Source organism: Nyctereutes procyonoides, unplaced genomic scaffold (genome assembly GCF_905146905.1).
Source record: "Nyctereutes procyonoides isolate TBG_1078 unplaced genomic scaffold, NYPRO_anot_genome, whole genome shotgun sequence".
NCBI lineage: Eukaryota > Metazoa > Chordata > Mammalia > Carnivora > Canidae > Nyctereutes > Nyctereutes procyonoides.
Window position 1 is genome coordinate 2343345 of NW_026575137.1, and position 25960 is coordinate 2369304.

Sequence of the window (25960 nt, forward strand, 5' to 3'; positions counted from 1 at the left end):
GATTGAGTGGCACAGAAAATGTGACATCCAAAATCTGATTATGAGCAATGAAAGAGAGTAAAAGAAGTTCTAGACAGTGAGTCTTGCAACTCTAGTTCAAGGCTGCTGCTCTCAGTGTTCTCTCTCGGGACAGGGGCAGGGGATCAGTCAGTGCCTGGCACATGGGCCATGCCCAGTAACAGACACAGTTGTAGTGAACTGAGCTAGTGATATTATGAATGCCATTTAATCTCTCAGTTCCTCAAACATCTGTGTACATGATGTGGGAATAATGATTCCTGCTCTGCTTATTTCACAGGATTGTTTTGAGGGTCTGAACTAATAAATGCACAAACACTCTTTAACAGAGGGAGCTTACACTGGGGAAATGTATGGTTCATGCATTCACTTGTCAAACATAACAGACTATTTTCTTTATCTCCTGCATTTTTATTCAATGGAATGGTAATGAATCCCTAAATCTTTTAAATGTGAACAATAAAAGGCTCTGAATGACTTTTCCTGGCAGTCTATATGCCATGGCTGAATTATTTAAACTTTTATTTAAACCTGGGGAAGGAAACAAAAGAAAACAAAAAAAATCTCAAAAATAAAGATATTACTTTGGATTGATTCTTTTTGAAAAATATTTCATTTAATTTTTTTTCTCCATCTAAAAAATGATATTGATCATGTGGATGCTTTATTATGCTATAAGTTAGACATGACTTTGATATCAAGGTGAAATTCTTCTAGAAATGGCAGATGCCAGGGCACCTGGGTGGCTCTGTCAGTTGAGCATCTGCCTTTAGCTCAGGTCATGATCCCAGGGTCCTGAGATATAGTCACACATCAGGGGAGCCTGCTTCTCCCTCTCTCTCTCCCTGTGCTGCTCCCCCTGCTTGTGCTTGCTCTCTCTCTCTCCCTATCTCTGTCAAATAAGTAAATAAAATCTTGAGAAAAAGGAAAAAAGAAATGACAGATGCCAGCAGGGATCACTAGTGGTAGAGGTAAGTAGCAAGTGTCTGTTTACTGTAGTAGTGTAAATAATATCTGATTGAAAAGATTAAATTATCTTTTCACATGAGGATATTACAAGTTGAAACATGGCAAAGAAATAAAAGTAAAATATTTTTTCTAAATATTTCAGGTATCTCATAAACCAGTATTCTGGGAGCACACTGTTTTGCTAGATGTTCACAGGTGTGCCATCCAAATTCTACTATGTGTTCAGATAGATACATAGATAGTTAAAAAGATAGATTAGATAGATGATTGATTGATAGATAGATAGATATGAGTTAAAACACAACTGAGTATTTCTTTTGTCCAGAATCTTGTCCTTTAATGTGCATTATAAATATCCAAGAAAGAGATATAGCATTTTTAGCTAGCTTATTTTACCATGATTTATTTGTTTGGCAACATACCTATTAACAGCTTCCAAAATGTAGTTCAAATAAATAACCACTTTAGGAAATGTGCTGACAAAATGTGTTTGGCTAGCCACACTACAACTTGTGCAAGGATATACCTTCTGGTCTGTATGAGTTGAATCAACCAGTAGACTCATTGAACACCAATCGGATAAACAACACTGTGCAAGATAAAAGTCCAAAGTCAAAGGGAAGCACTCAGTAGTCTGTGCAATTGGATGTAATTACATAAAATGGGGGTGCCAACAGAGAGAGTTACAGTGTTTGGGTGTCGACTTGGAGATACCTTTCCAAGAGCCGTAAAGCATGAACTAATAGAATGCCCTTACCATCACCCCAGCCTTACGGGAATTGGTCAAACAGATACATTAACATGTGTTGGATATCATTTTGGAGAATGACACTTTGGAGCAGTACCTGGTCTCTCTTTGCCTCATCTCATTTACCTCAAACCAGAACAGGTTCAGCTCATTGACTTTTTCCAGCCCTCTAACTTTACAGTTATTTCTGTCATAGTATATCGGCATTGCTTATTTGGCTTAGATAAAGAAGAAAGGAAAGCTGATTTAATTTTTTAGAATGTGCAATATTTTTTTAAGTAGTTTACTGTGAAGAAAGATATTTAGTAGCCCAACAGGATGTTTTTCAGTTTTTGATTCTGAGGTTTAATATTAGAAGAATAATTTTGGAGCAAATTCAAAAGTCTCTTACTTGGTCCTTATTGAGATTCATAATGTCATAGGAGAAAATACAGATGCCCCCCCCCTCCTTCTTTGTGGTGCTCTGCTATTTCCAGTCGTCTCCTATCCACGGGTAAAAGTTTAGCTCCTTCTGCTTTGTCCCTAAGGCCAGAAAGGGGTTGGGGGAGTTCTTCTACACAGGTGTGAGTATATTGTACCCAAACAGAACACTTCAAGAGACTTCTTTTTAATGGTCCTTACCTAATTTTACTGACTGTCTCTAGAAGAATATAATTCTAATACTTAGATAATAGAGTCCACCTTCTCGATATATAGTTCCTTTATTGGTACTTACACAAAACAAGTAGAAATTGAACTAGGATTTTTTTAGATCTCAAAAAAATGCATTGAGGATAATTGAGTCCACAGTGTTTCTTGAGAACACTATTCTATTTCTCAATATTAGTATTTGGTATGACTGTTTCCAAATCTGGGAATTTAAGAAATAACACTTTATTTTCTGTATCTCAGTGTTTTATTCTAAAGCCCGTATCTTATACAGGGGGCATAAAGAACAATGAACTTTGGTCATTGTTCCTCTTGCCCTACCTATGGGAAACCTACACAGTGCCCAACAGTCAGGGAAGGAAACTTCAGGATGTCTCTCCAGCACTGACCAGAGTTTACTGTTCAGATGTCATTTTCGTGGCCCCTTCAAGGCCAAAAGCTCTTGAGACACGAAAGCCTGAGCCTTGGCTTCCCAATAAACCATGGTTGTCCTGAAGACACAATTAAATCTTGTATTTATAAATTTCAGTATGGAAATGCTCGTTCATACAGAGCTAGGCAAGACTTTATGTTCACTGACTAGTGAGCTGGTGGAGCTCACTACCCACCATCCCTTCTCCTTGGACCACATCCAACCCCTTTCACCCTCATCCCTGTCCGTTAACACGATGTTGTGGAGGATTTCCACTACAGCAAAATGAAATATATAAAATATAAGTACTTCCTTTAGTAAATTCAAAGGAAAATTATGCATTTGAACACTATTTTATGTCTATGAGAAACAAAATATTTTCATCTCCATTTTTTTAGAACTTGAACAGAGGCCAACATCTGGAAATACTGAGCTTAACTGCCTTTCACAAAAGGCTTTGCATTGTATGTGTATGCTGTCAAACTCCTAAGTTTATCCTCAGAACCACTGCACCATATTTAAAAAAAATTTAAAAAGATGTTACAGTATTTGTGTTGAGAGACTTAAGTCTCAAGCTTTTTATTTATTTATGAGAATATTTTTACATTTTCAGTTCATAATAAAGACTCATGGAGTCTGAACTAGAGACGTACACATTGTGTAATTATATTTCATGAATGTGTATCCTTTACCATAATTACAAAGCTTATAAAAATAACAGAAATCTGCTTTTGTTTCACTCCTTTTTTTGTTCCAACTCTGTCACGTGTGAAAGATTCAGATAACCTTGATCTTGGTTGTACTTTATCTCAAATCATACAAAAAACACTGTCTTCATGATTCATTGTCACAGCTGTCCTCTCCTCAGAATCCAAGATTATATCCCAGTCAAATTAGATCTAAAGTTCTCCTTGGGGGTCTCTTCTCATATCCAGTAATCCACTCACCAACCCACCCACCTGTTCTTCTTTCCTAATATTTCCTCTTTCGCAATCTTTGCTGAAACCATTTGTTTGCTAAAACCCACTGCCCTTGACCTGAACATTGATCCATCCACAACTTACCATCATTTTTCCCATTTTCTTTTTTAATACATTATTAGCTAGTATTGTATATACTTGTATATACAAGATAAAATTTATATTATAAAGAATGGCCCTAGAGGTACCTGAGTGGCTCAGTCGGTTGTGTCTGCCTTCAGCTCAGCTCATGATCCCAGGGTCCTGGGATGGAGCCCCCACATTGGGCTCCTGGCTCAGCAGGGAGTCTGCTTCAGATTCTCTCTTGCCCCTCCCCCTGCCCATGTTCTCTCTCTCTCTCTCTCTCTCTCTCTCTCTCTCAAATAAATAAATAAATAAATAAAATCCTTTTTTTAAAAAAGAATGATGCTGTATTAAAAATTCATGTTCCCACTACCCATGCACCCTTCATAGTACATTATAATTAATTTTAAAGCCTCCTAGATGTTCTCCCCAAGTTCCACATTCTTTTTGCCCTTTAAAGGTAACCATTCATCCTAAATTTATTGTTTCTCTCTGCTTGCTCTTCTTTCATTTTACTGCATGTATTTTAATTCCTATGTAACATTTGTTTAAATTTTTTAACATAAAGAATTCATTCTGTCAGTGTTTTCCCATAACATCATTCTTTGGTCGGTGTTATGTTCCTGAGATTCAGTGTTGTTGCCTATGACTCTAAATCTCTGTCTCTGTCTGTCTCTCTCTCACCTATTGTATAGTATTTCATTTGTAAATATAACTTAATTATCCTGTTACCTTTCAATGGATATTTGTGGGTTTTCTAGGAATTTTTTCTATGTTGGTGAACTGCAATGAACATTCTGGAGTATATCTTGTGAGGCACATATGCTAGAGTTTCTTTGGGTTCATACCTCCTGGTTCATAGAGTTTGGGCATTTTGAGTCCATTATAAACTGTGAAATTATCTTCCAAAATCATTGTACTTCATTTATGCTTATACGTGCAATGTACACATATTCCAATTGCTCCCAAACCTCACCAAATCTTGATACTGTCAGACTTTGTAAATTGTAAATTCAATGGGTATCAATTGTATCTCATAGTGTTTAAATTCTCCATTCCTGTACTCACTTCAGCAGCACATATAGTAAAATTGAATTCTCCATTACTAGTGAGATTGAGTCTTTTCATGTGTTTATTCAGCATTCATCTTTCCTCTTCTGTGCAGTGTCTCTCCTGTGATTTTTGCCCAATTTTCTATTTGGTGGTTTGTCTCTTTTTCCTATTGTGTAAATGAGGTTTTTATACATTTTAGAAACAAATCTTTTCTCAAGGATTTCTTCATCTAGTTTGTGGCCCTTCTTTCTATTGTCTTTATGTGACTTTTGATGAGCAGAAATCCTTTTATTTTATTGTAACATAGTAGAATTTATAAGTCTTGTATTTTAATGCTAGTGCTTTTTATGTCTGGTTTAAGATTATCCTTCCATACTCTGATCTCAAAAAGATATTCTGCTACCTTCTTCCTACGAGTTATATATGTTTGCCTCTTACACTTAGGTTTTTAATACAGTAGTGATTAACTTTTCTGTGTTAGGGTAAGGTAGAGGTCTAACTTTTTTTTTTTAAAGATTTTATTTACTTATGAAAGAGAGCACACAGGCACAAGTGGGATGAGGCGCAGAGAGAAACAGACTTCCCACTGAGACGGGAACCCAATGCGGGGCTTAATCTCAGGACCTTGGGATCAGGACTGGAGCTGGAGGCAGACACTTAATTGACTGAACCACCCAGACTCCTCAGTAGAGGTCCAATTTCATATTTGTCTTTGTGGTAACTGGTAACCAGTTATTACAGCTTTAGAAGCCTGTCCTTACTCACTGGTCATCTATGCCATCTCTGTCCTAATGCAGAAATCCACATCTGTGTGTGTCCATTTGGAAGTCCTCTACTCTGTTGCAGTGGCTCATTTTCTATCCGTACAAATACTACAGTCTTAATTACTATAGCTTAAAGTAAATCTTGATAAGGCAAGTTTGCCACCTTTGGGGCTTTTTCCAAAGGTTATTTTGACCTTTTGCTCTATGCGTATACATTTCAGAATCAACTTATCCAACTCTGCAGAGATATAAAAAGAATGTTTGGTGTTTTTACTGAAATTATATGGAATCAATAAATCAATTTTGGAAGAATTAAAATGTCTGTTATAGCAAATTTTCAATTTCTCTATTTGTGTAAGGTATCTGTAAGATCTTCCAGTATAGCTTTATAATTTTCCCTATAAACAGCTTTAAAATTTTATAGTGCATTTGTCCCTATGTACTTTACTTTATATACATTACATCTTTATATAAATTATATATTTTATAATTATATTTTTAAAATATGCACTGCTGTGTAGAGACATGAAGTTTAATTTTGTATATTGGCTTTGAATCCAACAAATTTATTACATTCTTTCATTAATTATATTAATTTGTGGATGCTTTGGACTCTTTATATGGACCCACTTATCAACAATTGTGACAATTTCACTTCTTCTTTCTCATGTCTGATACTATTTTCCTGTCTTATTTCACTGACTATGGAATGCAGTACAGCATTATACAGAATTTTTAATAGTGATTGCCCTTTTAAATTCCTAGGTAAGATGGGCTGGCTTAGTCAGAAGAATATCCAATTCTTGATCTCTGGGTCATGAGTTTTGTCTTCATGTTGTATGCAAAGATCACTTAAATAAATAAATAAATAAATAAATAAATAAATAAATAAAATTTAAATTGAATAAAATAAATTCCTTGATATTAAAGAAAATGTGGCCAATGTTTTACACTATTAAGTATGACACTTTCCCAGAGTTTTTTTTTTTTTTTTTTTGTAGATGTTCTTAGGTAAAAGAAGGAAGTTTCTGTCTCTTCTTAGTTAAGGGTTTTAACGCATATGGATATTGAATTCATTAATTATATAGTTCATTTTCTTTCATGTAGGCACTGTCACTTTCCCCCTCTAGTTCAAGTTCTGGTTTCAACAAACATCTTTCAAGTAACAAGACAGAGTCAGTCTTCCACTTCTATCTGAGTTCCTGTTTTTACTCAGATGTAGGCTTCTCTGAACACCTTACTTTCTTATTAGCTTAATGTTGTATTATTTTTAAAAGAGATACATTATACAGTTGACCCTTGAACAGCATGGGAGTTAGGGGCACTGACCCCTTGCACATCAAAAATTCACATATAGAGTGTGCCTGGGTGGCTAAGTCTGTTGAGCAACCAACTCTTGATTTGGGCTCAGGTCATGATCTCAGGGTAGTGAGATCAAGCTCCCGTGTCAGGCTCAGCACTCAGCAGGGAGTCTGCTTGGGATTCTCTCTCCCTCTTTCTCTTCCCTGCCCTCCTCACCTCTCTCTCCCTCTCTCTCTCTCTCTAAAATAAATAAATATTTAGAAAAAAAATTCACATATAATTTTGACTCCCCCAAAACTCAGCTGCTAATAGCCTACTGTTGACTAGAAACCATACTAATAACATAAATAGTAAACATATGCATTGTATCTTATATGTATTATATACTGTATTTTTACAATAGAAGTAAGCTAGAGAAAAGAAAATGTTAAGGGAAGCAAAAAAGAAAATGTGCTTACAGCACTATTGTACTTACTGGAAAAAAAAAACCCTCATATAAATGGACAGGTCAGTTCACACCAGTATTGAAGAGTCAGCTGTATTTTATCTAGAAATTTGGGTTTTCTTTTTTTAATTTAAATTGAATTAGCCAACATATAGTACATCACTAGTTTCAGATGTGGTGTTCAACTGCTGGGTGGTTCATCCATCCCTAATCCAGTGTATTGATTCCATTGGTAAGGGACAGAAGCATTCCCTTTCTTTTCTGTCAAAATAATGTCCCTCACTTTTTTCAAAGTTTTTCTTGAAAAGCTTTTGTTTTTAGATTTTGTTTTTAGATCTTCCTTTTTATCATGCTTTAGGAATTTTAACTTTATTGAATCTTGTTTTTTATGTGATTTTCCAAACCTTTGTCACCAACTTTCCCATCTGAACAACTTTATACATTTATGACAGAAGTGGATTGGTTGTATATAAATACTCTTTTGTCATGTACTTGAGCATCTTACTGTCTTATCTTAGAGATATTTTCATGATTAGTTCATGAAGGCAAAGGCTGTGCTCTCTTCTTCTGGCCACCCCAGAACTATAACTGCACATTCTGATTACCGAGTGCATTGTGCTGTTCCCTCAGTAACCCTGCTACACTCTACAGTCCCACCTTCTGTGTTCCTTTTCTAACGTAGGTGGAAAGATATTGTCGTGGGAAATTAATAATTCCTCTTGTGAACAAAGTTCTATTCCATGCAAATGTCTATGCAAACTGAGACATTCCCAGCAAAAATCCAATTTAGAAGGATACTGATTCTCTCTCATTATTTACTAAACATTCCTTATTTCCCTACCTCATTCAACATTGTCTTTTTTCACAGTTCTTATCACTTTCTAATATGTTACATATTTTTCTTATTTATTTTGTTTGTTGTTTACTATCTGTTTCTCCCCCAGGAGAAAGTAAGATTTACAAGGGCATGGATCTGGGCTGTTTGGGACATGACATAGCTCTAACAGTGCCTGGGCTACAGCAGGTGCTCAGTAAATAATCGTTGAATAAATGAATGGTGTGTAACATTTGTATAAGAAAATAGCAGAAGGAAAAAGAAAACCTTATGATTTACGTTTCTCAAATGGATTAATTTTTCCTAAGCAGTACTATGTTATTTTTTGCTTTTAGATATCAACATGGCAGGAGAACCCAAACCATACAGACCCAAACCTGGAAACAAAAGACCTCTTTCTGCACTTTATAGGTAAGTAAGCAATTTTACAAGAGACAGTAATGGAAACATGTTATGGCTTTAAAAGGCAGCATTCCCTATATGGAATCGAATGTTTCAAAGAACTATCTTTCTGGGCATAAAGTACAACAAAATGCTGATTTTCAACATATAAGTACATTACATAGCACTGGCAGGGATACCGTGCCCTTAACCTTCCTATCTCCACTTAACACAACCCCTGTACAAGATAGTCCTCTAATAAAATCTAATAAAAATCCCTCATAACTCCACCTGACAAAATGGTGGAAAGGTCAGTATCTTTTAATATTTAGCGTTCTGGTCTTTCCCCCTCTGCGTGCCCAGTTTTTCAGGGTCCACACCCATAATCTCAATTCTAGGGGGATAAGATTAGACAGTATTTGGTATCTTTATTGCTCCGTGTAAACTTCTGTCCTGTTAAGTAAAATTCAGTTCCTTTGGGGAAGAAGACAAGAGTAAATTCATAGAACGTTTAGTTCTTTAAAAACATCCATTTTTGGGGGAAAAAAGTTCTGCTGCTAAGCCATGTGTCCCACTTAATGAACTTTTATCAGTGGTTTTCATATTGTTAAGTGGGGATTTTATATCTCTCTCTGTTAAATTCCCTTTTGTTATGCTTCACCAATTGTTCCAAGCTATTGAGGTCTCCCATCATCCAATTTATTTAGTCTTCTCCCAGATACGTATCTTCATTCCATCAGTGTCCAAATCCAAAGAGCCAATGTAAGTGTTGAGCAAGGCCCCTCCTCGATATTATTTGGGTAAGGAAATATTGAGTTATACTTGTCAAAATTGATTATATTCTGATATACTACAGTAAGAAGAGTATTCAAAAGGTAGTTTGGAGCTGTTTTTTTGTCTTTGTTCTCTGAGAACTAGCATATTTCTTTTTTTTTAGCCACTCACAGCCTCATTTCCCAAACATGAAATAAAAGGGTCAGAATTAGATGAGTTTCAAGGTCCTGTTCATGCCTAACACCCCAGAGCCCTCTAATGTATAAGAGATCCTAAAGGATATATTGAAAATATGTCTTAATTGCTCTTATTATTTTTACTGTGTGAATTTATTTAACTTTCACTTAAGTTTTACATAAAAGTGGAAAGGTGCAGGTCTTAACAAATTTGATAAGTGACCATAAGGCAGTATTGATGTTAAAGGTCAGAAATGAAGTCACCACCAAAGGCAAGTGATACTTTCTGTACGTTATTTGAGGTAAAGGATAATACTAATTAAATGGGAAAATGCAAGTTCTTTTTTCGATCAGATTCATTTTTAAATGTATACACAGAACTGTTGCTAATGCAGAACATTTGAAAAGTCGAATTTTCAAAAATTAACAAAACAAACTATCAGTGGCTTTTTTTTTTCTCATCAAAGAGTTACCACAGAGCGGTAATGTTAATTTTCGTATTTTCTCTGTTCTTGGACTGTTTTGATTTCCTTATGAGAATAGAAGCTTATGACAAGAAACAGATGTCTTTTTAACTATTATTTCTCTATTGCTAAATTATATTGAATTGTGAATTCAAACGAATCAGAAGCAGAAGCTCATTTAATCTGATATATTGTATACAAATCACATTAGTGGAAAAATGCTTATTTATCCTGTTTTCATCTGTTTACATAAATGAAGGCCAGGATGTCGTGAAATTACAAAGCTGTAACAAAGAGAACAAAAGAGAGCTGAGAAAGCCCTTTTATACACACTTTCTCATTCTTACATAAGCTTCATAATAGTAATACCTTCTTTTTATGTGGGCAAACTGTGTTTTCATAGTCAGTATTCATCTGTTCACCACAGAACTCCACAAGGTTGGTATTATATGCCTTGCATTATAAATGAAAAAACTAAGTTTCCAAGACATTAAAGGACTCACCCCAACTAAAATAACAAGATTAGGAACTGAACTGTGGTTTTCAGTCTTCAGTTATAATGATCTTGCCACAAGATCGCAGCTCCCCATATTTACTCACCTGCTACTATCTAAATGATAGATATTGTTAAAAAGCAGAGATTCCTGCCCACCAAAACCAATAATCAGTTATATTCCTATCCATGAAAATCATGCCAGCAGGTGGCAAAGGAAAGACTTTACACTAGACATAGTATAAGGACAATGGTTGCAAACAATTTCTGTGATCATAGGGTATAGGTTTTGAGCTTCAAGTTCTTTATCTCATATAATGGTTGTATAATTTTCTCCAAATGGTAAAATTAAATAATTGAGGCAAAAGCACCTAGGTTAGTGCAGAGCCTATGGTAGCAGCTTGAAAAGAGATTGTTTCTGCTTTCCTTTTCTTTGTATCCTGGGTCTGTTTTCCTCATCTGTGAAATGAAAGAGCTGGAATAATTACATTTCTCCATTTGTTTATTCATTCATTCATACAGGACATGTTTATTGTGTGTCCACTATGGCTTAGGTACTATGGTGGCTGCTTTTCAAGGCAAGTGACATAGATAATGCCAAGGCTACAAGGCAGGAAGAGAACAAATGAAATAAAAGTAAATTATTTTTCTGGTTATTAGTAACTTCTGAAAGACCTTTGTGCTCTAAACTGCTATGTCGCTATATCTATTTACTCTGTTGGGGAAGTGTATGATTCTCTATCAGACTTTCTCCTTCACCTGTCTCCATTTTGTCTCCATCACCAACCAACAAAGTAGTAATTACAGGGAATACACACTAAGGCATTACCTTGCTTTGTTACTTCTTTTTTGTTTAAGATTTTATTTATTTATTCATGAGAGACACAGAGAGAGCGGCAGAGATATAGGCAGAGGGAGAAGCAGGATCCCTGCAGGGAGCCTGATGTGGGACTCAGTCCCAGAACTCTGGGATCATGCCCTGAGCCAAAGGCAGACACTCAACCCCTGAGCCACCCAGGTGTCCCACTTAGCTACTTCTTTTAATAAGATTTTCAGTTTAGCCAAACAACCTTCACCAAGCATTTATCATGTGCTAAATTAACACGGTATACATGAAAGACACACACAAAAATTTTTAAACATACTGAAGCCTTCAAATATTTGCTGTGATTCATGAGTTAGACATACATATAAATAAGGAACATAAATAAAGTATACATTCAGGTCTGTGAGAAAATAAATGAGTTACTGATTCTGCATAGGGGGAGAGAGTTAATGATCCTGCCTAGGAGTGAAAAGTCTGGGTGACACCTGAGCCAGCTTCTAAAGAGGCAGGCATTCACTCACTAGACAAAAAGAAAGAAGGGCATGATGGGCAAAGAAAATGTGAACAGGGTAATTGGCACAGAAAAAAAAAGAACATCTCATGCCGAGAACTAGTATAGTTCACTTGGTGAAGAAAAGATAACTGGAATGCTGTGGCAGCTCAGGCTATCAGGATTTTAATATGGCTGCTTATCAGATTAAGGAGATTTGGATTTTATTCTACAAGCAACAAGGACCCATTTGAAAATGATGTGCAATTGAAAATGGGATGGAGGGATGGGTGAGAGTCACAGACGCATCCAAGATTTCCAGCTTGGACAACTGAGGGGATTATCAGATGAGTCTGAAAGAAGAAATAGGAAATATCTGATAAGCAACAGTAGGCTCAGGCATAAGGTTGGGGAAAGGAAGCAAAAGAAATTATTTAAGTCTTGGACATGAATTCATAAAGACAGACAATTCATTAAAATAGCACTTGCAATAAAAATGTCTCCCATTAGAGGCTATTTGTAAATGAAACATAATTAATCATTTGTGAACATGCCATAAATATTGGACCTAGTCCTAATGGTGAATAGCAAATCCATTCTCTAGGGAAAATATTGTAACTTTTAATAAATTTCTGCTTCACATGTGCTGTGTACATTACACAGTGTCTATGGTGCTCTAAAATAAAATTCTTCCCCCCCCGAGAAGTGAGTTTCCCAGCATGCCAAGTTCCAATTAATGCTAAATAATAGCTAAATGAGAATTATGTGATGGTTTTGTTTCTGCTTGTAAAGGAGACAGACCTTTCCTCTCCGATGTGAGTAAGGCTGACAACCAGAGAACAAAGATACTATTTATCAGAGCTGACCAAGTACAGGTTTTCACGCACCTAGAGGCAGCCCTCCCAGTCACAGGGAGCACAGCTCAGTAAGACACATGAAATGAAGCTTCATCCCACTCATTGCATGGATATTACTAGGTATCATTACCAAATATGGTTTTATGCCAAATATTATCATACAAATGTCTTTCATAGCAGCCTTCCCACCTCACAGAGATGACCATGGAAATCAAGCTTGTCACTGCAAGTGACTTTAGGACTCCTTAAGATTGTCACAGGGTGACCTCTGTAGTATCACTCTTTTAAGACCATCACCGTGGTGATAACCATGAATGCAGGTTATTATCATAGGAAGTTCAATGACCAAAACACTTTCAGAGCCTGGGCCTAGTAAGATGACTCTATAGCAAAATATCTCTGACTGTTTACCACTTGACCTATGTAAATTCTCTTGTCATCCTGCATGGTGACTGTCACATCATGGGAAAGGGGGACCCTCATGTGACCCAGAATGTTCCCTAGGACCTTGGCAATTGAAATGAAATTAGCAATAGCAGCTAATTTCAGCTAATGCTAAATAGCAAAAATCAATATGGAGGAAAAGCAGCCTGCACATCTCCACTTCATTGACTTTCTCTGTTTGCTAAGGAATATTTGCCAATTAGCTATTGATTATTTTATTTATTTTTCTGTCTCCTTCTATAATGTCAAGTGATAATACACATACATTTTCATTTTCAGAAGTTTAGTATGTCTAGTGTCAGTTCTCCCTTCGCACTGGTAAAGGCTTCCATTTCACTTACCTGGTCAGGTGGGCCCACTCAGAAAGCCATCTAGGAATGGACTCTATTTAATTCCATTTAAACAGAATTTGAGGAGGACAGGGGGAAGGACAGTTACTCCCACTGTCTGTGATGATGAACCCTGTCCTTCTGGAATGGGCACAAGCCCCAACACTGACACGTCCACAAGGTTCAGTTTGAAAGTAAGTTGTTGCTGGGTCTAATCATGGTCTCTTAGCTCCTAATTCAATCTCGGGCAAGCAGATGACTGGCATACAAAAGTGTGGTGGCCAATATCCACAAGAGAAAATAAAACGATCCACTTCTAAAACTCCAAGCTGAGGGATCCCTGGGTGGCGCAGCGGTTTGGCGCCTGCCTTTGGCCCAGGGCGCGATCCTGGAGACCTGGAATCGAATCCCACATCGGGCGCCCGGTGCATGGAGCCTGCTTCTCCCTCTGCCTGTGTTTCTGCCTCTCTCTCTCTCTCTCTCTCTCTCTGTGACTATCATAAATAAATAAAATAAAATAAAATAAAATAAAATAAAATAAAATAAAATAAAATAAAATAAAACTCCAAGCTGAATACCCATACATCTGGGTAATTGAGGGTGACTTCTCTTTAATTTACACCTATCAAGAGAACAGGAAATACTGTAGAACTGGAAAAGGTTCCAAACACTCACTTTGAAGATGATTTAAAAATGTGCAAATGTTTTATATGAGTATGTTGGATGGAAAGAGTGTCAAACGGGTCTGCATCCTAAAATTGGCTTAGCCTTATCAGTGATTTGAACTCCATCTCCTATTCAGCTGCTTGAAGGAAGAAAAAGTTTCCTCAGAGACGATATACTTAAGTAATCTGGAACTATTGTAGATGCTCTACAAATTTTAGTTATTCTCATTATTATGTTTGTTCAAAGAAAAAGGTCTATAATAAAGTATTTTAAGAAGTTATTTTAGGGCACCCCCAGTGGCGCAGCGGTTTAGCGCCGCCTGCAGCCCAGGGTCTGATCCTGGAGACCCGGGATCGAGTCCCACATCGGGCTCCCTGCATGGAGCCCGCTTCTCCCTCTGCCTGTGTCTCTGCCTCTCAGTCTCTCTCTCTCTCTCTCTCTCTCTCTCTCTCTCTCTCTCTCTGAATAAATAAATTAAAAAAAGAAGTTATTTTAAATGAGCACTGAGCAAAAAAATAATAATAAAATAAATGAGCCTTGAGCTACGATAATGTTGCTAAAATTCATACAGTCAGCCAAACAGGTTAACATTTTCTATAACTGCCTAAAAAGATATTTTTGGGGAAAAAATGTTACGTTTACTTAGAGTATGTCCCTCATATTTCAACACTAAGCAAATGTAATTTATAAACCCTTTAATTTAAAATGGTTGGAGAAATGCCGACACTATACCCATTAAAATAGTACTACTACAGGCAGTTCTCTGCTAGGTTAAGGAATGGCCTATTTGTAGTCTTCTGTGACGTTTTTAACGCATAAATATCCATGAATAAATATCTTCTTGCATATGGAAAGAACGTGGTAACTGTAAAGGGAGACTGCATGTTACAATTTCTTAACACAGAGAATCCATCTCTAAGGCTTTGCTTTTTGAAAAAGTATGGTTCTATTTGTTTGATTTGAGGTAATTTATGATAAAATCAAAGGAAACCAAACCATGCAACCGATTTTAAAAAAAGGTAGATCATAAGAATCAAGAATTAGGGAATTAGGAGTTGGGTGTGTCAGATAGGATCAAGCAAATTATACTTAGAAATCTTATGCAATAGTAAGAAGTGGGCATCAGACTTAGCTACAAGATTCTGGGCAGTCAAGGCAAAGAGGGCATGCATGGTAATGTATGTAACCATCTATTAAAAGCAAATACTCCAATTTGTGATAAGAAACTATTTTTCCCTAACTCTCTCTTCTCAGATAAACATATCATATATAAAAAATCTAAACAGCATGGTAGATAGTACCTTCAGTACTAGTTATACAATAAACACACACATTCATGCACACAGAGTATTTTTAAACTAATGGAACTTTCCTTATGAAGTCACTCAATAAAAACCAAGAGTGAGCCACACGGACTTTTTTCTGCTTCTCCCAAGGCAGTTTACCATCTTGTGACAAATTGCATAAAACTGAAAAAAAAGAATGATGGTCCAAAATAGCTAGATGTCCAGAGCAGTCCGGATTCAAATTACCTGTATTAGCTGCATACAAGGAAGAGATAGAAAGCAAGAGTGGGATGACCCCTTTGGTTGACTTATATATCCAGCCCCAAGTACTGGAAGAAAAAGACCATGCTTGGTTTTTTATGATCCTTTACATGGGAGCCTCTTGACGTGTTATTTAATACTCTTCTAATATGGGGAGAAATGAAAAAGGAACGATAAACTTAGCATGGGATAGAAGGGGCTGAAATTTCATCTCTTCGTCACAGCTTGAAGGTACAAATGAAGACGTGCAACTCTTTTCTTGTACCTGGCAACTGTACTGTACTTTAGAAGCTGCAGTCTGTCCTAAAATAGTTGCTTTCTATCATTTGTGAAAACAGGGTTTTCTCTTGAACCAAAGCCTCCTTAACAGCAGGACTCAAGTGTTACGGCCTTTTATGCTATATGTTCTTTGTGTCTCGCTATGTTTGTGTTCTTCTTGCTTTACATGATGGCGTATTAAGGTTAGAGCACCAACAGAAATACCACTAGTCCCCAGGAAGCGTAGGAGGATGATGGTCATTTCACATTCCTGGGTCAATGTGTAAGTGCTCCCTGACTGGGAGGAAGGTGCTTTCTGGATTTTATCTTCTAAAAGAGAATGTCCTTCTTGTTCACTAAATGGAGTGTCTTCACGGTCAGTGTTGACTTTGTTTGTTTTCATCATTTTATTTATTTGGTCATTATTTTTAGATCCCATGACCTGTTTTTTTTAGGATAGTCCTGGGTAGAGAATTTGGGGCCTTAAGATTCCAACCTAAGATTATTTAAGTTGGTTGTTTTTTGTTTCAGAAAGTTACTTCATTCCTTTTTTGCCCACTGAGGGCTCATATCTCATCTGTTGTCTCAATCTACACATTAAGTTCACAATTCCAGGATATGTTTCTTCCTTTTCCACAAGACTACATGGAAGGATCATGAAAGAAATTGAAATGCATCTAAAGTCTTATTTTTTTTTTTAGATTTTATTTATTTATTCATGAGAGACACAGAGAGAGGCAGAGACATAGACAGAGGGAGAAACAGGATCCCTGTGGGGAACCTGATGTGGGACTTGATCCCAGGACCCCGGGATTACAACCTGAGTAGAAGGCAGATACTCCACCACTGAGCTACCAGGCATCCCTGAAGTCTTATTTTTAAACAAAATTAAAGACTTAAAAATCTTTAGTGCGGGAGTGGTACCCTCTCCTTACACTGTTATTAATATAGTGAAAACCAAAATCTTTTCCCAACCCAGAAATCCTTTCTACAAAGACAGTAAAGGAGGAAACAGCTTTTCTTACTGAATAAGTACCCAGAATGTGATGCGTATCATAAATAATCTGTTAAGGGTTCACAAAGTCAGAAATAAATCTCACTTTTTAATATAGCAAAGCAGATATAACCCATCCTATACATGTTCTCAAGATAAACAATAACTAATCCTTGGGTAAGAGGACATAAAAACATCATGTGTCATGTGTAGTTCATTGTAAATTCACCTGGTAACTGAGGTGACCATTTGCATTAACTAATTGGCAGTTGGCTTTATCCAGATGAAAATTAAACTTCTCGGGATCCCTGGGTGGCGCAGCGGTTTGGCGCCTGCCTTTGGCCCAGGGCACGATCCTGGAGACCCAGGATCGAATCCCACATCAGGCTCCCGGTGCATGGAGCCTGCTTCTCCCTCTGCCTATGTCTCTGCGCCTCTCTCTCTCTCTCTCTCTCTCTCTGTGACTATCATAAAAATTAAAAAAAAAAATGTTTAAAAAAAAAAAGAAAATTAAACTTCTCATATCTTTATGACAGGTAGTTTTGCAACCTGGAACACCTAAGTTAGACTCCTACACTCCCACAGAAACTGAGAGATAGGGATGCTATGTCCTTTGATGTTTACATTTCAAAGAGATGTCCTCAAAACATCTCAAAACATGGCTCCTATGTCTCCAAAAAAACCATACCTAAGTCATAAAGACCTATTTAGTTTTTAAAGAGATTTATGTACCAAAGAGGGAAGAAAAAGTCTGCAGTGACACATTTTCTAAAGTAAATACTCAAAGAAAAAGGAAGGAGGGGAATATTTTCCCTAATTTTCAAGAGGGAGTTTTAAATTTCAAGGGTTTTATCTCATTTTTCTTAAAGTTCAGTTGAGAGTGATATTTACGGACTTGATTTGTACCACCTCACGGATTGCTCCTCTGAAGTACAGGGCTTTTGCTGAAACTTTCCCATCTCACATACAAGAATGCTTTGTGACCATACTGACTGCTTATCTTCTAAATAAGAAAAAAATAGTAATAAGAGAAGTGTCATGACATAGAAGAATGTCTGAGTATTAAAAAAAAAAACGGGGAGAGGAGAAAGGATGAAATGAATATTCATAATCTAGTTGGAATGATTGGATTCGTAAGAAGCCAAACAGCTTTCTTTTTTCTATCATCTTTTCTCACTTTTACAATGTGATTCTTAAATCACATATAATTATTTTATAAAAGTATCTAATTTTATTATCTTTGTAAAAATGTATTTGGTCAATTGCATTTAAAAAAACACAAATTATAAAATAATAGAAAATGAAGAGTTAGAGAAAAAAATTTTTGAGGTTTTAATTATGAGCAAGGTTGCACACTAAAAAAAGGGAAATTTGTTAGCTTTGGTTGGCTTTAAATATATTAATTAGAAATCGGTCCACAAATTTTCTTATAAAAATTAATAAACTAAATGCAAGAATAATTCTTCCAATTGAGTTATAAGTGCTAAAAGTAAAGCTTGAGTGCCTCTTTTTTTTTTTTTTTTGAGGTCTAGAAGGATGAGGGCAGAAAAAGACAGCATAGTCTCACTAGATTATTAGTCAGCCATGTATGATGAATGTTTCTCACAAAACTTTGTTCTTTTAGAAATTAATTAACTCTATTAAACTTTCAAAATTTCTTTCTAGTGGAATGATGGCATGATTGATAATTCAAACTTACTGGGATTGTTAAATAGAATACTTGAGATGCTAGTGGATCTTCTTCCAAACCCAAGGAGTGTGTGTGCAGTAGATTTCATTTAGGTTTGCTGTATGGTGGAATAAAAGGACAAGGGGCCTGTTTTGAGTTAAGCATATTACATTGCAAATGAAACTGAGATGTTGTATATTTTATTCTTTAATATTAGTCTGAAATATCCTCTCTCTGGCCAAATTTCTGCTTTTGTGTCAGAATCACTCAGTCATGAAAAGACGTCTGGGGTCATTAGAAGGAGCAATGGATTGGAATTTAGGAAACTTACAACCACATCATGTATCTGCTAATACCTGCCCATGCCAGCTAGATGATTCTAAGCAATACGACCTCCTTTAAGTTCAACTTTCTTAGAACATGAAGGCATCAAGTTAAACCATTTCTTAGTTGATTCCCATTTCTAACATTCTGGGTATTGTGCTGTTTATTTTCTGATCCAAAAACAAAAGAAGGGCAAAGGTGCTTTATTATCAAGTTTATTTCTTTTTTTCCTTCAAAGTCAATCCAGTAACTTAAAATATTCATATCTTTTGACTAAGCAATTTCAGTTCCAGAAGTATAACTAAGAAAATAATTCTAAATATTTAAGCAATATAAAAATATGTGAAATTATTCTTAAGATGTTCTTTGCAGTTTTATTTAAAACATTGAACAATCTGATCCAGCCAAAATATTATGCAATAATGACTATGGCAACATCCATTAGATGGAATGCTCACGAAGTGTTCATAATGACATGGAAAAATTTCAGGCTTGAGTAGATGAAGAAGCAAAATTATATAAACAGCATATATAACAGCATATAATTACACAAACATTATATATTTTATAAACATACAACCAAAGCTATTTAACAAAAGAAACAAATATATACAGAAAAAAATAGAGATCAAAATATTAGCTGTAATTCTTTGGACAGTGAGGATATGGGTGATATTTTTCTTGTAACTTTAATACCTAATGCAAATTTTCTTTAATGAGAATTTTATAACCTAGGGGGAAAAAAGAGAGAGATTTAAAGGCCAGATTTTTCCAGTGGTAGATGATAAACAACACAAAAGCACTCAAAACAGGCAACAATGAGGATTTTTTTTGTGCTTAGTGTTGTGCAAAATCAATTTAATAGATAAAGCCCTTCATCTTTGGAACTACACTTCTTTAGTTACTGTGGTTATTCGAAAAGTTGGTGTTCTGAAAGGGGCAACTTCATTAACATTCAGTGCAGGCCAGCACCCTTGTGTGGTGAAGCAGTTAACTGCCAGGGCTAACTGCAGGAAGTAGCCTGTCAGTCAGTCAATACCATGATGGGATTAGGAGCTCAGTGTGCAGAGGGGAGTGTGAGGAGCAGGGTGAGGGGAGAGCAGCTGAAGTCATAAAATCTTCAAAAATGAAAAGTCAAAATTTATGAGCCCTTAAGTGATGCAATAAAATAAGTAATCAGGAATGCATAGTGATGGCAGTTCTTCTGACTACAAATTAGTGAAGCAGTGGTAAGACAATGGTGCTTGCCTGACAATAACGGTCCCTCTTTGTATTTAAAGCTGTAATTCAGTCACTTTGCCGCTGTTGATGTTTTGAAAGGGCATAGTGTATGAGAGCTACAAATGGTAACAGAATAATTTGGAATAAAGCCCAGGTTACGTCCTTAACATACAGAGAGTGGGACATGACAGAAAAAAGAGGGGATAGGTTCTGTGTTCTAAACACTTAACAGAGAGAATCAGTCAATGCAGGAGAACCAGGGGTAATGAGTCTGCGTACAGTAAATATATTAGAATGTATTTATGAAAAAAAGGAGAAAGAAATAGAGCATGACTCACAAATTACAGATAATCATGTGTGAAATAGCATTTGGAGGTTGGATTACTTAGCAACTCTTAATGAAATTATCCACCAACATCTGGGTATAGACATTATTTGTGATATTGTGAGAATTCAGGAAGAATTGAAGTCAAATTGTGACTTCTAATTTCTTAATTTGCTAAAGGTTGTCTTTTTCTCATTTTTTCTTTACTCTTTATTACCTAATCTCAAGATAGTAAATTTAATGTTCAGAGTGTTTAGGAAGAAAAATTATATAATCAGTATTTGAAAATACAGACTAAATCGAATATAAAAATGTTGAAACACTTGACATGAAAAAATATAAAGAGATTATAAGAAATAAGTAGTATTAGACATTCCATTTTAACTGAAAAATCAAATACATTATTTTTTAAATGTAATGCTAAAGAAAACAGAAAGCAAGAAAGAACAGCTTTATGTATACATGAAGCATAATGCAGGCAGGCAGTTATTAGACAACAGGTAGAGACAGCACGAGGTGGTAAAGACAAATGAAAGACTTCACATGGGGTCAGCCCTGAGACTCTTTTGAGGAATGATAGAGACTTGGAGAAGAATCTCTGATCTCAGCAATTTTGAGTGAACCACACCATCTCAAGCCTGGAAGGATAACTTATCCCTAAGCCTCTATTAATAGACCTGGCTCATAGATTTACCAAATTCAGCCTGTATTAGAGATTCTCAGTGGATCTAGTAGAGGAGAAGGAAACATAGAATCACGAATTCAATTGTTTATCAATTATTAAACACCTACTAGACAGTTTTCTGGGCACTGAGGATACATTAGTTAACACAATGGACAAAAATCCTTGACCTTGCCTTCAAGTGTGAGATAAATGATAATAAACAAAAATAAATAATTAAATGAAGCATACATTAGAAGGCAGGAGGTGTTATAGATAAAAGTAAAGCAAGGCAAGAGGCATAGGGGGTGGGAAGATGAGAAGTGATGCGACATTCAGTAGATGGTGAGTGAAGACCTGGTTGAGAAGGTGATATTTGAGCAAAGACTTGAAGGAGGTGATGATCAGGTAAGGTTTCACCTGGGGAAAAGCATTCTGGGCAGAGTGATGAGCACCACAAAGTCCTTAAAACAGAAGCATACCCAAGTGTTAAGAAAAAGAAGGAAGGCCAGTGTTTCTGGAGTAGAATCAAGCAAAGCTGAGGGCTGGGAGGAGGCGAGAGGCTAAGGCAGAGATACAATTAGGGTGCCAAGTCATGGAAAGCCTCACAGAGCATTGAAGTGCTTTGGCTTTAACTCGGAATGAAATGGAGAACCTCTGGAAGATCTTAAATGAAGGAGTACCATGACAGCAGTTAAATTTTGAATAGTCACTTTTGCTTTATGTTGAGAATAGGTTATGAAAGAGCAAGGGAGAAACATGGGAAAACACACAAAAGATTATGACTCAAACAAAGCAGTAACAGCTGAGATAAGAAGAGTGGTTATATGGTGGATATATTTTGAAAGTAGAGCCAACAAAATTACAAATTGGATGTGGACTGTGAGAGAAGGAACAAAATCAAGGATCATAATATCTACTGCTAGATAAAATTTACTGTCTTAAAAAAAGGTATTTTTATCACATTTAGTTATCTGGGATAGGTTTGGTTGAGTGGGCTTGCTCTTTGTGATGTCCACATGGCTTCTGTGCTTACGTGTCTGGCACTTCAGCTGGAGCTGGCTAGAAGAGCCATGGTGACTGAGCATCTTTTTCCACCTGGTCTGTCCATGTGGTTAGCTTAGACTTTATTATGGCCCAGTGGCCTCTGACTAATCAGTTTTACATAGTGATGGAGCTCATGAAGGAGGAAGAAGCTGCCCATCCTCTTAAAATCTAGGATGAAAATTCTGCATTGTCACATCTGCCACATTATCCTTCTGAGAGCCAAGTATAAGGCCAATTCATATACAAGATGAGGGGATATAGACTCCAGATATTGGTGGAAGGAAAGAATTGATAATGAGCAGACCAGCTCCCTTAGAAATCTCCAAGGTTTGGACTAAGCACCTGAACATATGAAGCTGCAATTGAGATGCGCAATACTCATGTCAGGGATTGGAGTAGGCCAAGGTGGGCAGTAGAGATTAGGATTTTGGTTTTTATTAAAGTAGAGAGATCTAAGTGAAAATGTCGAATACATAATCTGGAGGTCAGGGAGAGGTCTGAACTGGATATACACATTTGGGAGTCATCAGTGGGTAGATGGTCTTCAAAACCATGACAGTAGCTGATGGCAAACACCAAAGGGGTAAAGATAAAAAGAGAGAGGGGGGACTCCTGGGTGGCTCAGTGATTGAGTGTCTGCCTTTGGCCCAGGACCTGATCCTGGAGTTCCAGGATTGAGTCTCACGTCGGGCTCCCTATGTGGAGCCTGCTTCTCCCTCTGCCTGTGTCTCTGCCTCTGTGTGTGTGTGTGTGTGTGTGTGCGTGTGTGTGTATGTGTTTCTCATGAATAAATAAATAAAATATTTAAAGAGACAGAGAAAGAATTCCAAGGACTGGGCTCAAGACCATACCAGTATTTGAAGTCAGCATCTAGCAAAGGTGACTCCAAAGAAACAACTAGTGAGGTAGACTAAGTAGTATGAAATTCAGCGATAAAAACATTTTCAGGTAATCAGTTCAGTGAAGTGGTCTTCAAAGTCCATGGTAACTAATGATTTACCACCACCGGTCTCCGCACTGTGGAGACAGCTGGAGATTTTAACAAGACTGTAACCACCAAGTTTAGAGTCCTGGTTCAATCCTGCCTAGTTAACTCAGGGAGCAACCCAGACACAGACCGGACCTGGAATGATAAACCCAAGCTCTCATAAAATAGCTCTAGCTGCAGTTAGAGGGAGAGACTAACATGAAGCCAAGATGCAGCTCTGTGAGTCTCGTAGAACTTCCAGCACAACCCAGGAAGAGGTAATATGGAGGACTCCAGGCAGGTGATTGGCATCACACAATTTTCTCAGCATGTGGCGGTTGAGGTCATTACAACCCTGACATTTGATGCCAGGGTTTAATGTTTTCAAAGATTAAGGGGGGAGTGGTGGTACTCTGGGTCTGAGAGAGGTTGAGGTTACCCAGACAGGAGGTTCATCAACTGGAGAGGTTTATCACTGGGAAGAGGGCAGCAGTGCAGTTCAACAAACATGCACTGGATGAAGGGTTGTTTCCCAGGCCCATGTCAGCCTTTAACTACCCCTTGGCTTGAATGAGTTTCAAGCATTTTACTAAAAAGAGGGCAAAAGAGAGGATGAGGCTGTGCCTGGGAACTGAGTGGGTATGAGACTATGGGGCCCAGATTGCAGCCAGCGTGTGTGTGTGTGTGTTGGGTGGGGGGCAGGGGGGTGGTGTTGTGAGGGAGGCAGGTGAGGAGAAGAGCCAACTGCTGCTGTCAGCCTACTGGAGCTGGCCTGTGAGTACGCTCCTTATGTCCATTAGCACCATTCACACCCCGTACCACTTACTGTGACTGCCAATCAGAAGACTGTGCAGCACTGCATTGCCTCTGATCTCTTCATTTAGACTTGGGGGGGAGGGGGGTAAATGACATCATAATGCTGCAAAAAGCAGGGTGGAGGATTGAGATTGGAAACTGGATAACTCTGACTGATAAGCTGCTCCCCAGTCTGTGCTGCTGGCAGATGTATAGTTTCTCTGTAGGATTCAACAGTTATTAGCAAGCAACTAAGTAAGACAATGGAAAGAGACAGATGTATACAATGGAATATTCCTCACCATTAGAAACGACAAATACCCACCATTTGCTTCAACGTGGATGGAACTGGAGGGTATTATGCTGAGTGAAATAAGGCAATCGGAGAAGGACAAACATTATATGGTCTCATCCATTTGGGGAATATAAAAAATAGTGAAAGGGAATAGAGGGGAAAGGAGAGAAAATGAGTGGGAAATATCAGAGAGGGAGACAGAACATGAGAGACTCCTAACTCTGGGAAACGAACATGGGTGGTGGAAAGGGAGGTGGGAGGAGGGTGGGGGTGACTGGGTGACGGGCACTGAGGGGGGCACTTGATGGAATGAGCACTGAGTGTTATGCTATATGTTGGCAAATTGAACTCCAATTAAAAAAATTTTAATTTAAATTTTAAAAAAAGAGAGAAAGAGACAGATGCCACTCACTAGTTCTTCTTATTAAATCTACTGCCTTTCACTACGTAGGTTTGGAACCGAGATGAGCAAATCTTCCAACATGAAAATAATTGAGTCTGAAAGTATCTCTTTTCAGAAAATCATTTTTTTCTTCTTTGAGTGGAAAGATCCCCACACTCCCTGCCAACGTGAGGTGTGGTAAGGTTAATTCTGGAATCAGAGTGGAGCAAGGCTGAGACTCTATACTCTGCCTTGCCCAAGCATCAAGTACTCCTACCTCTACCCCGGGCCTCACCACCAGGGCTGTTGGGGTAAGCGTTTCCAGATTTCCGGGAGAATCGGCCAGGGGTTAATGATCTTTCTTGCCATGAGGTTGTTCTTTATCCTTCGCGTCCATTCCTCTCACTGCAGCTCAGTCCTCCTGACACAGTTGTGAAGATGCATTACAGCCTGTGTGAGGGAGATGAGCCCTGAAGCCTCAATTTCCAGTGTGGCAAAAGTCATGACTGTGAGTGCCGGAGCCGCCACGGAGATTCTTGGTTGACACCACAGCCATCCATTAAGCTGTCCCTGGAGTTAGGAGCACAGATGGTGGTAACTGCAAATGAAACTTACCAAGAGGTCTGATGATAGCTTTAAGCAGAAATTTCAATTGAGCATGAAAGCCCTTGCAAAAAGGTATCACAGGAAATTGAGAAGAAAGCTGCTTTTTACTCCAGAGAAATGGAATCCACTGTAGACAGATCTCACCTTAGGAGTGAAGGAGCCTGTCTTTCCTCAGCTTTCAGGTGAATTTGATGCTCTTCAAATGGCCAAGGAATGATACACTGGAAAGTGATATAAATATACTATAAGGTCTTCATCAGACTGCCTGAATTATCATCCTGCAGTTCGCCTTTTTAGCTTTTTTAAGATCTTGGGAAAGCTACTCAATTTCTCTCTGCCTCAATTTCCTATGTATAAAATAGAGAAGATAGCTGCACCAACTTCACAGAGAAGTTATGAAGATTAAATGTGTTAAAAAGCTTAAGATAGCATGCCAGATTAAAAATACTGACTACTGGGGATCCCCGGGTGGCTCAGAGGTTTGGTGCCTGCCTTTGGCCCAGGGCATGATCCTGTAGTCCCCGGATCGAGTCCCATGTGGCACCCTGCATGGAGCCTGCTTCTCCCTCTGCCTGTGTCTCCGCCCCTCTCTCTCTCTCTCTCTCTCTCTCTCTCTCTCTCTCTCTCTTTCTGTGTCTCTCATGAATAAATAAGTAAAATCTTTAAAAAAAAATACTGGTTATTGTCATATGTGAAGCATTAAGGATACATGATTATTTATACACATTGGCA

General features: G+C 37.6%; 1 protein-coding gene across 5 annotated transcripts in view; it reads left to right on the forward strand.

Annotated features, from left to right (window-relative positions):
• Positions 1 to 25960, forward strand: part of RALYL (RALY RNA binding protein like) — a 713351-nt gene that overhangs the window by 564037 nt on the left and 123354 nt on the right. For all 5 annotated transcript variants that reach the window (XM_055303495.1, XM_055303496.1, XM_055303497.1 and 2 more), the window contains one exon: positions 8573 to 8648. In XM_055303495.1, the coding sequence (XP_055159470.1) occupies positions 8573 to 8648 (76 nt within the window). The remainder of the gene's footprint in view (positions 1 to 8572; positions 8649 to 25960) is intronic.